The sequence below is a fragment of the Sturnus vulgaris genome, chromosome 9, assembly GCF_052056855.1.
Source record: "Sturnus vulgaris isolate bStuVul1 chromosome 9, bStuVul1.hap1, whole genome shotgun sequence".
Taxonomy (NCBI): domain Eukaryota; kingdom Metazoa; phylum Chordata; class Aves; order Passeriformes; family Sturnidae; genus Sturnus; species Sturnus vulgaris.
This window is the reverse complement of record NC_142251.1, coordinates 29,274,677-29,289,599: the sequence shown is the minus strand read 5'-3', so window position 1 is coordinate 29,289,599 and position 14,923 is coordinate 29,274,677. Positions and strand designations below refer to the sequence as shown.

The 14,923-nt window shown below is 51.8% G+C and overlaps 1 protein-coding gene across 5 annotated transcripts in view; it reads left to right on the top strand.

Moving 5' to 3' along the window:
- The window catches only part of CACNA1E (calcium voltage-gated channel subunit alpha1 E), a 107,808-nt gene that overhangs the window by 45,561 nt on the left and 47,324 nt on the right, over positions 1-14,923 (top strand). For all 5 annotated transcript variants that reach the window (XR_015805549.1, XR_015805550.1, XM_088170322.1 and 2 more), the window contains exon 8: positions 4,270-4,373. Coding sequence is in view for 3 of the 5 variants with exons in the window: in XM_088170322.1 (XP_088026448.1) it covers positions 4,270-4,373 (104 nt within the window). In the remaining 2 variants the exon portion in view is untranslated. The remainder of the gene's footprint in view (positions 1-4,269; positions 4,374-14,923) is intronic.

Sequence of the window (14,923 nt, the reverse complement as noted above, 5' to 3'; positions counted from 1 at the left end):
TGGGAGTTGAGAAGCAGGAGCTGGTGGGGGCTCTTTCCCTCAGGAGGGTCCTGCTCCCACGCCTTGGTGGTGTCATTTATAGGCTCAGAGGGCTTTCCTGGCAGCAGGATGGGTCGTGCCAAGATGTGAGTGAGGTGGTTCTTGGTCTGGTGGCCGCAGAAGAGTTTGGGGGGTGGTGGGGTGCATAATGAGGAGGAGGTCTCTCTCAAAGGAAAGGGAAGAAGAAGCAAAAATTTGGCACTGAGCAGCTCTTCCATTTCCCAAAGGAATACAAAAAGCCAAAGCTCTTGGGTGAGTGAAGGGATCTGCTCAGCTGTGCAGAGAGCAAGGCAGGAACCTGGAATTTCTTGATTAAAGGACTTGGTGTAATTTAGGGATTAAAATTCCTGTGTCTACCCTGAATTCTGCAAACAACAACCTCCTGGTACCTTCAACAAAGGGGTAAAAACCTTTGGGAAGGCACAGTGGACCAAGATGATGAACTACTGCCTGCAGAGGGATATCAAGAACTAATGATGCCCTAAAGGAATGGGAAAAGAGGCTGCTCAGTCAAGACAACAACATCTTGGCGCCAAAAAAGTAGGGAAGTGCTGTGAGGGCTGTAGCAAAGCTGTGTTGACACAGACCTCCTGGAGGAGCAGTGAGCAGTTCCCCACCTTTGCAGATGGAAGCAAGGCCCAGTGAAATGACATCTGGAGGGATCTGGGCATGGATGGACATTTCAGCCCTGCTTTTGGCAAACACAAAGCAGCAAAAGGCGGGATAACAGCAAGGAGGGCATGGCCAACGTGGAAGCCCAAGGCTGAGACCACCACACCCACCAGCCTGGGTGCTTGGGGTGGCTTCCCCCCAAGCTCAGAGGGAGCTGGCACATGAAATGGCAGGTCTGGTAACAAGTATTTTTAACAGCTCCATCGAGTTGGGGGAGGCACCATCTGACTGGAGAATAGCGAATGTGATGCCTATATTTAAAAGCGGGGGGAGGAGGGGAGCAAAAGTAAGGCAGGCAGGAATAGGACTGTGAGGCTGACCTCGATCGCATGCCATTTCGGAACAGATTTGGGAGGCAAGAGAGGAAAGTGAGTCATGGGTTTGTCAAAGGTAGGTCACACCAGGCTAACCTGGCATGGCAGGCCTGGGAACGTCGTAGAGTTGCTCCTTGTAGTAAAAGGTTTGTAAATGGGAAAGTGGTAATGGGGATGGGAAGAGGGAGAGAGGGGAAGAGGGGAGGGGAATGAGGAGCTCTGTGAGGCTGGCAGGGGAGTGAGCAGTGCTGGGATGGTGTTGAGGGGACAAAGGGAATGTCATCGGCTTGTGGAGTCCTTGGGGATGCGTCATGGGCTTTCCTGCCTCCAGCATCCACTGGCTTCCCAGACCTGGAGGGACAGAGGCTGCCATCCTGGACTGGGAGGCATTTGAGGGCCAGAGGAAGAGATGTGTGATGCAGTGAGAAATGGAAAGCCAAGTGCTTGCTAAGCAGCAGCCAAGATCTCTCCTTGGAGCTCAGGTCTTGTTGGCTGGGAAGCAGTGGCGTGGGGGAGGAGAGGGTGGATGGGTGACATCGGGGTGGCCACGAGGTGGCTGCAGGGCAGGGGTGTCACGAAGGAGGAGGGAGGATGGTGGGATGCAGGTGGGGTGGTGAAGGCTGGAGTGTGACCCATCAAATTGCTCACTCTGGGGCTGAACTGGGGCTCTTGTGCCCAGGAAGGGTGGACTGGAGCAGGGAAGGGGCTACTGGATAATATAGGGCAGGAGAGCCAGTTGGGCAAGAGAGAACTGGAAGAACCTTGCTTTGGCAGCAAAGCAGAGGCTGGAGATGGCTGTGATTGCTGTCTAGAAATAGGTCAGGATGGAAACAGGAAGGAAAAGAGCTATTTCAGCCAAAGGCCAGTGCTGGCAAAAGACTGGAGTGGTATAGAAAATGACCGCAAATAAATTTAGGCTGGAAATTACAGCAGCCATTGGAGCATCTGCTTGAGGAGGCTTCCAGTGGGAATAGTAGTTTTTGGCAGTCTGACTAAGTACCAGATGATGGTCTGGAGCCACTGCATCCAGACTGGGTATCACCAGTTCCTGGGTTTGTAGGGAGCATTGGGATGTCCCCTGATAAATTTCATGCTGGGGCTGGGGTATGCCAGCAAAGCTGGCACCAGCCAGGAGGACCCTTGTGGATGCTGGTGGCAGCCTGGGTGGTTGGGACCATCCCTGAACTCACTGTGGCCAGTGCTGTGTCCTTGAGTATGTGGGTCCATGGCCACAGCTCCCCATTTCCTGCTCTACCCCAGAAGCGCCCCTCCTGCAGCTGCTGGGTGCGAGAGGTGCTGTGACCTCCCAAATCTCTTAAAAAATCTCTCCAACCCCCTTTGCCTCCACCCGCAGGAGAGCCAGACACTCAGATGCACAGAGCTTGGGATCACAGCCAGCCCATGCCATGGGAATCCTGCCAAGCCCCTGCCTCAGCTTTCCCTGCTGCAGGTCCCCAGTGCCACCAGCTTTGCTCTGCCTGAAAAATGAAGAGGGAAGAGGTGGTCTGGACACTGATAACCCTGAGAAACTGCCCATTTCCCCTCTCTCTCCTGCTGAGATGGCTAAAGAAGGGGTGGTGATGGCCCAGTTCTGGGGGAAGATGTCTTGTTCTCCTGTAGGAAAGGAGCTCGGCTGTTTTGCATTCCCTGTGACAAGGACCTTGGGGAAAGCCTGTGTTTTTTTGGGCAGGAGCCAGTTTAAAAAGCAAGCAGTCCTGACATGAGTGGCCAGTGGCATCTTTCAGGAAGCTGAAGCCCAGCCAAGCTTGGGCTGAGGGTTGCAAGGCTGATGCCTTGAAGATTGATGCTACGGGGGATGGAGCTGTCAGAGCAGAGCACAGTGGCCTGGGTGTCTCTGGAGGGCTGTGGTGAACACTGGCTGTCCAGGATTCCCATACATTGTTCCTTCCTCCCTGTGCTTGCTTCTCCTGTGCCCTACAGAAAGGCACTGGAGGTGAACTGGGGCTCTTGAAAGAGCAGGATCTTGAGAGGACGTGTGTGGTTTCCCTAGTGCCAAAGGAGGAGAGCAGTGAGTCCTTCCAGATGCTTTCAGAGCCCTTGTGACTGCTCTTACGTGTGCCAGGTGCTCCTTGTCACTGAGATCACTGCCCACATCCCCTGTCCCAGTGCTGTGGTCAATGCCTGTGCCGGGGTGTGCTGGTGTCACCCTTCCTGCCTTGGGCTCGGTGTCGGGGTGATGGGGACACCCAGCTGAAATGCCCATTGGAGGAAGATTCCAGCACGGTGACTTTCTTTCCTCCTCGGAATCGCGCTTCTCCCGTTGCAGAGCCTCGCCTCAGCTCCTGCACTGGCCGACCAGGAGATGTGGTGCCAATGACTCAGATGAAGATGAGGGTTTAATTAGCACAGGGAGAGTGGGGAAGAGAGAGAAAAGAGAAAGAGTCTTTCATTGCAAGAAGATTGATACCACCTCCCCCAGACAGTCACGTTCTGCCGCATCACCCTCAGCCCGGCGTCATGCGCACTGTGCCTGACACCAGAGGACAAATGGGGCCTGGAAGGGACAGAGGGGCACTGCTTTATTAAAACCTCTGGTGAATTAATGTCTGGAGGTACTGAGCAGGGCTCATCAGGAGCCTTTGCAGCTGTCGGGCTGTGCCCTGCGCTCAGAGCTCCCGTCTGATCTCAGCTCCTTGGCTTTGGGGGACGTACCTGTGGTGGGAGGGTGTCTGCAAGGCGTTAGTGATGAAAATGCCTGTTTGGACATTTCCCACCATGCATGAAGGGACAAACATTGGCTACCTCTTCTTTAGACACCACCTTCCCTGGTCTTAAGGCACCCTATAAATCTGTGCTTGGTGTGGGGCTGCTTTGCCCCAGACTGGTGGATGTGCATGGGAGCCCTGAATCAGACTGGTGGGGAAAACATGCTCAGGGTGACCCCTCGCCCTCAGCACTCCAGTTTTGGGCTGCAAGACCCTGCACCTCCAGCTATACCCATCTCTTAGAGTCTCTGCAGGGATGGTTGGAGAGGGTGGAGGAGAGCAGTCCTGCCTGATGAGGGCTGGACACAGGAGACTAGGGCTGGTGCAGGGTGCTGAGGGGTGCCAGGGCTCTTGTGGTGGGGAAGGGTGCCCAACAAGGCTTGGCAGGCATGGCCATGTCACCCTGAGAAGCCTGGTGTGGTCAGCGAGGAGCACTGGAGTTAACACACCCTCCCTCTGCCCTATCGCTGGAGTTGAAGGTGATGTCACATGTGGTTTTTTTTTTCTTTCCCCTCCAGACCAATGATGCCTTAGGAGCCACCTGGAACTGGCTGTACTTCATCCCCCTCATCATCATTGGATCCTTCTTTGTCCTCAACCTTGTCCTGGGAGTGCTGTCAGGGTAAGCAGTGTGGTCATTCCCTCCGAGCTGTGCCTGCCACACCTTTCTGGGACCTTGTGTCCTTCCTTCCCCTCCATACCTGCCTGCCCCACAGCAAGGGATTTCTCCCTGGCTGTGCTTGGTTCTTTCTGTCCCTGGGGAGCTGGGAAACGGACAGCCTTGAAGATATTTATTATTACTGTTACTTCACCTTGATGAAGATCTTGTGCTTCTGATCTCCCCTGGGAGAAACAGTCCCTGAGGATCTTCTGTCTGCTTGGGACCTGCAAGAGGGGAGACACATGATGGGTCTAAGAAAATGTCTTTGAGTCCAGGCTGTTTGTGGTGGGGTGTGGGGGGTTGGGAGGGGTTTGGGAAGTGATACAGAGCACCTCTGTGCTGTGACCAGGAGGATGTGCTCTGCACTGGTGGAGTGCAAACTGGTGAGGATAGGGGTGCTTGCGTGCACGTGGGTAAGCCCAGAAGATCAGGAAGTAGGGACAAAGCAACTGTCCCTGTCCTGCACTTCCCAAGGGTAATCCAAGCCATTAAGCTGGGTTTGGAGACAAAAACTCTTCTTGTCTCCATGACAATGAACTGTGGTTGCATCAGCACATCCTCAGCTGCTGGCAGGGGCTGGTGAATGGTGAGAGCGTGCCCTCTCCTGCACTGGGGAAAGATGTGGGCTCCTCTTTTCCGACTGAAGCAGGTCATTTTTTAGCTAATTACGCATCATGGCAAAATGCAAAAGTCATTGTAGCACTGGTTTGGCCAGATGGAAAGACCTTACATGCAAGAGTCAGGGTGGAGAATGGCCTTGGTCATCTCTGTCCCTTTCCTGAGTGTCCCTGGAAGTTCAAGTGTGATGGTGGTGATTTCAGGAGTTTCTAGAGTTGCAGGTTGGGGTTTGTTATTGGGATGAATTCTCCCAGCTCTCACTCTGGGGTCTGACTGAGTCCAGGGGCTCTGGGGACAGTCTGCAGGAAGGGAATTTCCTTGCAGAGAGGGAATTCTTATGGGGGATGAAGGTATCCAAGCAGCGTTGGGTAGAATTTGTACTTCTTATGCCACATCCAGCTTGGGCATTTGGGCAAAGTCCAGTTGGGTCTCAGTGTCAAGCAAAAGCCTTCCTACAAAAGCCTGGAGAAGTAAAGTTAGGAAGCTGGGAAAGCCCCTTAATTACAACGTTGAATTGTGTCAGTGTTGTGTGTTGTGTGTTGTGTGGACACCAAGGCTTTTGGTGCTGGGGTGATGCTGAAAGCAGCTTGGGGAAATAAGCCAGACACTGGCCAGAGAGCCACAGTGGGGCTGGTGAATTCCTGGCCATGCCCTGGCCCAACTTGGTGCTTCTCTGCACCAGGACTGCCTGAGACAGCTGTTCCCATGCCTGCTGAATTGGATGCAGTTGTCTAGGACTCTTCCCAGGCACCGGCTGGCATTTCCACTGTTTGTTTATTGCTAGTAGGGTTTGTACTGGGGAAGGATGCAAGTGGGTGGGTGGCCTAATTGGCACTGGAGATGCTCTTGTGGCGTGGCAGATATCCAGGGTAAAGCAGGACTGTTCAGCTCCCTGGAGGGCTGAGCGAGGTGAGCAAAGGTGGCCAGCTGGGCTCTGCCACTCCATGGCATGGCCACTGTGCATGTCCCTCTGCCTGGACACAGCCACATCCTCTGTGACTCAGTGGATGCAGCACCCTGGCTGGGGCAATCATCCAGAGCTGCTGCTGGAGCCGTGGAGGAGTAGGACCTAAGGCAGGAGAAGGTACTTGTGCACACGAATAATGTGTGTCCTTGAGTGCAGCAGGATGAGTTCCTTGCTCTGTTTACTGAGCTCTTCTTGTTTTTAGCACTCACTGCAATCCTCTGGTGCTGGAAGAGAGTACTTGGCTCTGCTGGGGGATGGGAGGTGTAACCTTTCCATTGCCCAGCTCTCAGCTGCATGTACAGGCAGGGCCTGGCCAGATTATCCCCACTTGTCCCGTGGCTGTGCTGAACTGAGAAGAGATGGTCACTTTGGGAATGAACTCCACGGAAACACCTCCACTGAAGGAATTCTTTCTCCAGCAGTTACACCACTGCTTTTGGGAAAGCCAGGGCATGCTCAGCTTTAATCATGGCACTGGGAGCCTCCTTGCAGAGACCTGGCCCCACGTAGCTTGCAAACCACACCATCTGCATCAGTGGATAACAAGGTGCCCTCGGGATTTCCAGCATCTCCTCGAGGTTCACGCTCAGGAGCTGCTGCTGAACTGCCTCTGCCCTCGCCTGGTCTCGGCAGCAGCTGCCTTTGGGGAAGCAGCCCAACACCCAGGGTGGGTCCTGAATGCAAAGAGGCTGCAGGAGGACATTTGTGTGTTTCACTTGCCACCAGCAGAAGTTTGCCGGAGCCCAGATTTAGCAATCTCCTGGTTGTGATGAGCATCTCTCCCAACAGTCAGTTCCCCAACTGTTAAGCTGAGGCATGACCTCTGTGATGTAAACAGCCTGGATCCATCTGCTCCTTAAGCACAAAGTATGTGGGAGAGGAAAAGAAATGATTTTCATCATAACGAGGCTCCTCAGTTTTTCTCCCTAAATACGAACAGGCACACACGCACTGGAATCGCATGCGACTCTATTAAGAGGAGATGGAGCTCCTTCAGGCAGGGGCTTGGAGAGCCAGTTCTGCTGTGGCTTTGGCATTTATTACTGGCTCTATTAACTTCTCCCCTCTATGGGTGCAATTACAGATCAATTAATTCTGACTGAAAGCAGAAAAAGATTAAAAAAAAAATTGGCCCCGTTCCTCTTTGGGAGCAGGTACGGAGCCCAAGGAGATGTGACTGCTCAGCTTTTAAAGCTACACGAGCTACGGAGATAATCCTGGCAGAAGACACTCAGTGGGAGCCAGTGAGGATGGAGCATCCACTGAAACGCTGTTTTCTACCTGGGGCTGCCTTGTGTCCTGAGGAGTTGCATGTGCTGGAGATTTGCAAAGATCTGCTCTCCCTTTTTTGTGAAAATGTTGAGCTTTGGGGTTTTTTCCCTTATCTGTTTCTCACATAAAACAATTTGAACATGTGTTTTTGGGCTCTGTCCCCAGAGCAGCAGAGACCTGACCAGAGCCACGCTGCCCTGTCCCTGCTGCTGGTGTCATGTGCCAGTGGCAGTAGTGCCACCCCAGGAGTGACCACAGCCAATAGGACTGGTGTCCCGTCCTGCTGACTGCAGAAACCCTGCCTGCTTTGCCCCTCCTGGCAAGAAGATGGCTTGTGTCTAGTTTGTCATTGGAAGCAAGAAGATGAAAGAGTGAAGATAAAAAATAAGCTGTGCTTGGAGGTGTAGCGCTGAGGACTCATGCAGAGCTTCCTGAGGACTCATACAGAGCTTCAGTACCAAACAGGCTGCATTTTGACTCTTTCCCACCTCCCTTTCCACAGCCTCTGCAGAAAAAATTTGGTTTGCAATCACCCTCCTCCATTCATTGCAGCATCATCCTTCTGTTGAGAGCTGGGAGACTCCATCCCCATATCCAGTCTTGTGCATCCAGTCCCTTTCTGGAGTGTCAGAGCTGTTATAATCACTGGTATTTTTGGTCTGCAGAAATAGCAGAGTGGGTGCAGAGTGGAAGGTAGATGCTGCCTGACCTGGGAAGACTGGGCCCTCAGGCCAGCCAAGGGAAGACTTCTGGAAGCTAATGGCAGAGCAAGAAGTTGAGCACGATGGCAAGAAAATGGAATCTATCTGCCTCGTACCAAACAAGAGAGTAATTTGAATCCTAATTGCTTCTACTCATCCTGGTGATGTTAAGTCTTTTCTCCCTTTAAGTCTTTTCTGCCCCCCACCCCCAGCTCTTACACTAAGCCTTTGAAAGAAAAGACTAATGTTATAATTAAAGGATCAATTTGGCAAGATTTCTTTGTCTTAAGATCTTTCTTTCAGGTTGGGTTAGCACTGCGTTCCCAGTCTCTGGAGAGTTTTCTTCAGTTCCTTCAGGAGCCTTCTGTACCATCTTCTGAAATCTTTTCACTTCAGTTAATTTGAATTTTTTTCCCCATCCAATTTGGATGCATAACAAACGATGAATAAAATTAAGTTTTATAGCAATTAATAATAAGGGTGTTGAGGGAACAAGTGTACATTTTCAATGGAGAGTGGATTCTTTTTGCCAGCTCCACACAAAAACCTGGGCCCCATGCGGTTCAGCGGGATCTGGTGCTTTGAAGCCAAAAATATTGGGAAGATGATTAATGTCTCGAAGATTCATTGAGTGGGGGGACACATCACAATGCAAGAAAGCTTGTGGAGAGACCATAAATTCCCAGGAAGATGTCAACAAACAAAATTCTTTGTCATAAGAATGGTCAGGCATTGGACCAGGTTGTCCAGGGAAGTAGCAGAATCACCATCCCTGGAAGTGTTTGAAAAACATGTGGATGTGACATTTAGGGACATCCTGTAGTGGTGCACACAGTTGGATTTGAGGATCTACACCTTTTCCAACCTGAATGAGTTGTTCTACACCCAAGAAATATGGAGTTGGAAGTATGAAAGCTTGGAAGCATCACGTTGGCTTTTTCCTGGAATGGTTGTAGGATCTCAAGGCGTGGCTCGGATGAGATGTGAAATGTCTGCATTTGTGTTGTGCTTGGGAACACAGTAGTTGAGATCTCTTTTGAACAAGGAGGAGTGGCTGTGATGCCCCTCCCGGGTCCCACAGCACCACCATGGGATACACGAGAAATGTCCATGCTCATCCCTTCCTTCTGGGGAGGCTCTTTGTCATCACCGTGGTGTTTGAGCACAGGCCAGGCAAAGGAGGCTTGGGGACCTTCATCTCTATTCAGCAGGCAGGTGGGCATCCATATTCATGCCTCTCTGCTGTGCTCTGCTGGGCCACCTTTCTGCCAAGGGCTCCAAGCCCCATGCAAACAAGCTGCCTGACAAGAGGCGTGCGTGGCTGCTGTGCCCGATCCTCTGCTGTTACAGGGAATGATGACTCCTCTTACAGCCAGCTGGGTGAGAAGGGGAAAAAAAAATCCACAACAAAAAGATGACTCGCTGACTTTCCCCTGTGATTTCTCCTGGCAAATTATTTGCCAGCATGTCTCCCTCCGCTGCTTCAAAATTGCTCTTATTCCTGCCTCCTTGCAAATCTGCTCCATGGTCTGCCTGTGGTCTGTGGCTGTGGGTAAAAAGGCTCCGTTTTGATCCTCCCAACAAAGCACTCAGCAGATAGTGCTTGCTTACAGATTGCATTCAGAGTGGTTTGTTCCAGTTTATGGTAATTTCTGTCCTCCTGGTTGATGGCAGCAATCGCGTGGCCGTGGCTGCCGCAATTGGAGCCAGTGCATGGCTTTGGAGATGCCCGGTTCCTCCAGGAGCTGCTCCACCCTGGCAAGGGGGTGCTGGGAACTGCTGTTGGATGAAGAAGGTGTCGATTTGAGTGCTGGAAGCTCCTGGGAAGTTAATGTGAATGAAAGGTTGAAAATTGATGTGGGGTTTTCTTTCCGTACTCCATCTCACCTGCAGTACTGACCACACACCTTTCATCTGCGGATTGCCGTCACATGCAAAATGAGACTATAAAGATGTTCTCTGCTTACAGAGGGGATAAAAACTGGAGCACAGGAGGGAAAGGGAGGAGTGACATTTTCCCAGCACTGCATGAGCCAGTGGGAGTGATTGTGAACAAAGCCCGGGGCTCTTGAAGCATTGAAGCTGCGCTGCTCATGCCAGCCCTGCCTGATAAGAGTGAAACACAATCTCGAGCTCCCATCTCTGCTCCTTGCTGCTGGGGCTGCCAGACCCTCTGCCACTCATCTGCAGCTTCTTTGCAGCGTGGGCTGAGTGTGCTATTGCTGCCTTTGGTGCAGCACTGCAGACAGAGTTCTCTGGGCAGTGGGACAGCGATGCAAACCTTGGTGGTGTTATCCTTAGAAAAAAGATGAAATTGAGAGTCTACTGCTAGAATACTTGTGGCTCTCTTCTCTGTCCTTGTTGATGCAGCCCTGTTGGCTTTCTCTGCTGCAGCAGCACACTGCTCACTCATACTGAACTCGTCCCCAGGACCTGCAGGTCCCTTTCCACAGAGCTGTTCCCCAGCTGGGTAAATCCCAGCCTATGCTGCACTCCTGGATTTTGTTTTCCCATGTCCAAGACCTTACATTTGAGTCAGAGAATGGCCTGGGTTGGAAAGGACCTTGTAAAAACCATCTCATTCCAACCCTCCTGCCATGGACAGGGACATTTTGCCCTAGACCAGGTTGTTCCAAGCCAATCCAGCCTTAAATACTTCCAGGGATGGGGCAGCCACAGCTTCTCTTTGTAAGGTTCTCGTTAGCCCACTCCACTCTTCCAGCCTGTCCAGGTCTTCCTGCAGGATTGTTCTCCCTTCTGAAGTGTCCACTTCCCCACTCAATTTGGTATCAGCACACTTGGTCTTGGACAAATCCAGGTGGACAAACACAAATTTTCTGCAAGGTGGAAGGTACCCGTCAGCATCTGCCCCTTCTTAACTGGGACAGTGATGTAATGGGTAATCTCAGGGCTGGTATCTCCCAGCTCCTTCCCGTTTTACCGTTCCATGTCACCAACAGCTTGTCAGCTTTTCCTTCCCCAGCTCGTGTGACTGCCAGTGCTCTATAAATGTGCTCTCTTTAGCAGCGTCAGCTGTGCGCTCCCACTGCAGGTTTGTCACACCGCGGTGACACAGAGCTCCCGCCCAAGTACACGGGGATGATCAGAGCTGCTGGACAGGGAATACAAGAAATGGGGTGTTTCTGTTGGCCTTTCTTTTTCTATCCTTTCTCTTCACTGCTCAGTGCTTCAGAGAAGAGTTTCTTGAAACAACATAGCTTTGTTAAGGAACCATAGAATGGTTTGGGTTGGAAGGGACCTTTAAGGGCCATCTGGTGTAACCCCCTGCACTGAGCAGGGACATCTTCAACTAGACCAGGTTTTTCAAAGCTTCATCCAGCCTGGCCTTGAGTCTTCTCTGACTCTGGCAGTTCAAGTGAACTTAAATCAAGCAATTACCCTCACTGAAAAACTTGTGGTCTCCTTCAAAGCAGGCCTATGAAGGACACCTTTCCCTCCTGCAGAGGTTTTTGTACCTTCTGGACACCCTGCTCCTGCCTCTGCCATGGGTTCAGTGCAATAATCCCAGTCTGCAGTGCCAGCTCTGCCTGTCACCGTCTGTTTAAGTTGAGGCTCCAGGTTACAGACTGTGCAGTCAGTTCAACACTCTCACTTCAGTTCCTTTACACCTCTTGGGTAAATACCATCTGATCCCCCTGGTTTGCAACTGTCTCAGCTGTGTTTGCCACACCGTCTGTTGTCAGTTCTGTCCCATAACCTTTTCTGACACCCTCCCGGAGTCTCAGAGGCAGGTTTCCCTCAGATTGTGGTGCTCAAACCTGAAGTGGCATGAGAAGAGACCTGAGGAGAGCAGCAGTGTTACCTGATGTCTTACAGATGGTCTCTCTTGTTATACATCCCATTATATTTGTTTTTTTTCATAGCAGAGTGGTGCTGCTGCCTCATCCTCGGTGTGTAATCCAGTATTTCTCTGTTTCCCATCCTATCCTTTCTGCTGCCTCAAGTTGTTTTAAGGCTGATTTGATAACTGGTTTGCTGGAAGCAAAATATCTTTAATAGAGGCGAGAGGTGATGAGTTGATGGGCTTGAAGATAGATGGTTTGTTGTTTCAAAGCATGGAGACCACAGCATTGATGTGAGGGGCACTATTTACCTTCTTTGAACACAAAAGATGGTCTAAAAAGTAGAAAAATGGATTGCAGTAACTGTGATACTCTTTTCTCTTAATTTGTTTTTGGTTCTTGTAGTTGGTTGTTTGAGGTTTTTTCCTGTTTTCTTGTGTTTTGCTTTTTTTTAAGAGGGAACCCATTTTCAAGCCAGATGCTTCCACGAGTGGTTCTCTCATTGATACCACACCTGGGCTTTCCAGCCTTTAGAGTAGACAATGTTGGAATGAAACCATCACTGTGGGGGCCTGGAGAGGAATGTGGCTGAGCATGGTGGTGTTCCCAAGGGTCTCCTGCCAGGAGCAGAGATGCTCTCAGGCCACATGAGGGAAATGCCAAGGCTCTGGAGAAGAATTTGCAGGCAGAGGAGGAGTGAAGCATCTGTGCTCTCATTGTCCTGGCGGGCTGGGCACGGGGTGTGGGGGGAGATGGTGCCCTCGGGAGCAGGAGGACAGATGGCACATTGATCCCCAGGCCCCACCAGGGCCTTCAGCAATTGCTTCTAGAGCTCTCTGAGTGTCTTTGGCTTCACGAGGCTGGGCAGAGAGGGGCTGGGCAGTGACACAAGGCTGGCATCACGGATCATGGCTGTCGGGGATGGATGTTTTTAAGCTGGAGCCATCGGGATTTGGGGCCAGAAGACCTGAGTGGACAAGCAGAGGTGTTTGCTGGTGGAGACTGTGCAATCTTCTGGGGTGCTCTGAGCCCCATTGCACCCCATTGCCGGGACCCCATGGGGCAGCACCGCCCTGGGCTCTTTGCAGGGCAGAATTGGGCTGTTCCTGGTGATGTAACCTCAAGAGAGCAGGAGCAGAACCTTTCAATGGGAGGCAGGCACCTGCTCTCTGGGCGATGCCAGGCTGCCCTGCCTGTGACTTGGAGCCTTCCCAAGCTGCTGTCAGTCACCGTGGCTGGCCCTGCTCTCACTCACACACAGTATTATCTCTACCCGCTGCTGCAAATTGGCTCTGAGCAATCCTTGATCTGTCAGCATCGCCTACCCACTCTCAGATGTCACCAGCCCCCGCTGCTGCCCTGCTCGGGAACGTGTCTCTCTGAAATGTAATAATTCATTAACTTGAGATTAACTTTTTTTTCCCCCTCCCCTTTCTGCCACCCCTTCCTCCTTCTAATGGACAAAAGCAATTAAGCTCCATTAGGGATCAAGTTGAGTGGGAAGTGACTCCCTCGGAGACGCTGCTGCAGCTGCACGGACCTTGTCCCTGAGTGTGTGTGGCACCAGCCTCCTGTAAATTAGTGCTCCATGAGCAAAGGGGCTGGCCTGGGGGAAAGTGTTGCTTGATGAGCACCTTTTCCAATGCCCCATTTCCTTCTGCAGGAAAAGGTGGCTTGAGGCTCAGCTGGTCCTCCTGGGTGGTTTCCACCCTAGGCACATGATGGTGGTTTCTCTTGCCGTGCAGCAAAAGGAGCTGGAGGACAGAGGGATGGGCAAGCAAAAAGCAGCAGAAAGTAGCCAGGTTCCCAGCTGATGCAAATCAGGGAGAGCTTCCCAAGTTCTCCCAGTTGCCCACAAGCTGAGAGAGTTGAGGGTGTTCAGCCTGGAGAGGAGAAGGCTCTGGGGAAAGCTTAGAGCCCCTTCCTGTGCCTAAACGGGCTCCAGTAGAGCTGGGCAGGGACTTTGGACAAGGCCATGTAGTTACAAGACAAAGGGGAATGGCTACCCACTGACAGAGAGCAAGGTTGGATTAGATATTAGAGACAAATTCTTCCCTGTGAGGGTGGTGAGGTCCTGGCACAGGTTGCCCAGAGAAACTGTGGCTTCCCCTTCCTTGGAAGTGTTCAAGGCCAGGATGGATGGCACTCTCAGCAGCCTGGGGTAGTGGAAGGTGTCCCTGTCCATAGCAAGGAATGAGATGGTCTTTAAGGTCCCTTCCAACCCAAATCATTCTAGGATTTGATATCTATGTGGCCTGGGAAAAGTGCTGCTAAGGCTGCCATGGAATTATGGCCCATGGGGCAGAGCTGGGAGGACCAGAGGAGCAAACCAGAGGAGGACAGGCAACTTCCCCTCCAACTCTCACTCCAAACAGCATTTTCTCATTCCTTGACATCTCAAATTTGCAGACAAAGGGTGGTGAGGGGTGATAGCACAGCTAAAATTCTCCTGTCCTTCCTTGAGCCAGAGCAATCGGAGATGTTTTGGCATGGCATGCCCGAAACTCAGAGTGCATTTCACTGTTGGCCTGGGAGGTCCTTCCTTCTCCCCCATCTCCTCCCACCCTCCTTCCCTTCACTCAGGCTGCTTTTCCCTTCCTTGCCTTTTGTTTCTCCCCCTGTTTCCCTGCCCCAGGAAGAAAGTCTCATTTCAGTCTGAAAGCCAGTGCTGGAGGGGGAGTCTGACGCTTAATGCCAGAGCGGCAGGAAACTTCACTTTCCTGGGGTGGAATTAAAAGCGCTTGAATTGTCTGGGGATCTTAAACAAGAGATGCAGGGAACATTCCGGGCTTTCCACACAAACACACGCACACACACACATGCAAAAGCCCACACAGCATCAGGGTGTAATAGCTCAGCTGGGGTAATGCACTTGAACGCTCTCTGCAGCAGACAGACCAGCTCTTTCCATTCTTTGGAATAGTTTTTGTTTTTTGAGGCCTGAGATTGCTGCTGGTCTCTGGGGAGAGAGATGTTCCTCTCGCAGAGAGAACAGTGCCATTTGCTCTTTGTAATCACGCTTGCCTCGGAGCATCCTGGGACTGGGAAGGGGCTGAGGGTGTGGGCTGGAGTTCTGTAGATGCTGGGACTAGGGGATGGAGCAGGGAGTCTCTGTGCTGGTCATCACACCTGGATAGCTCTTGTGAGACC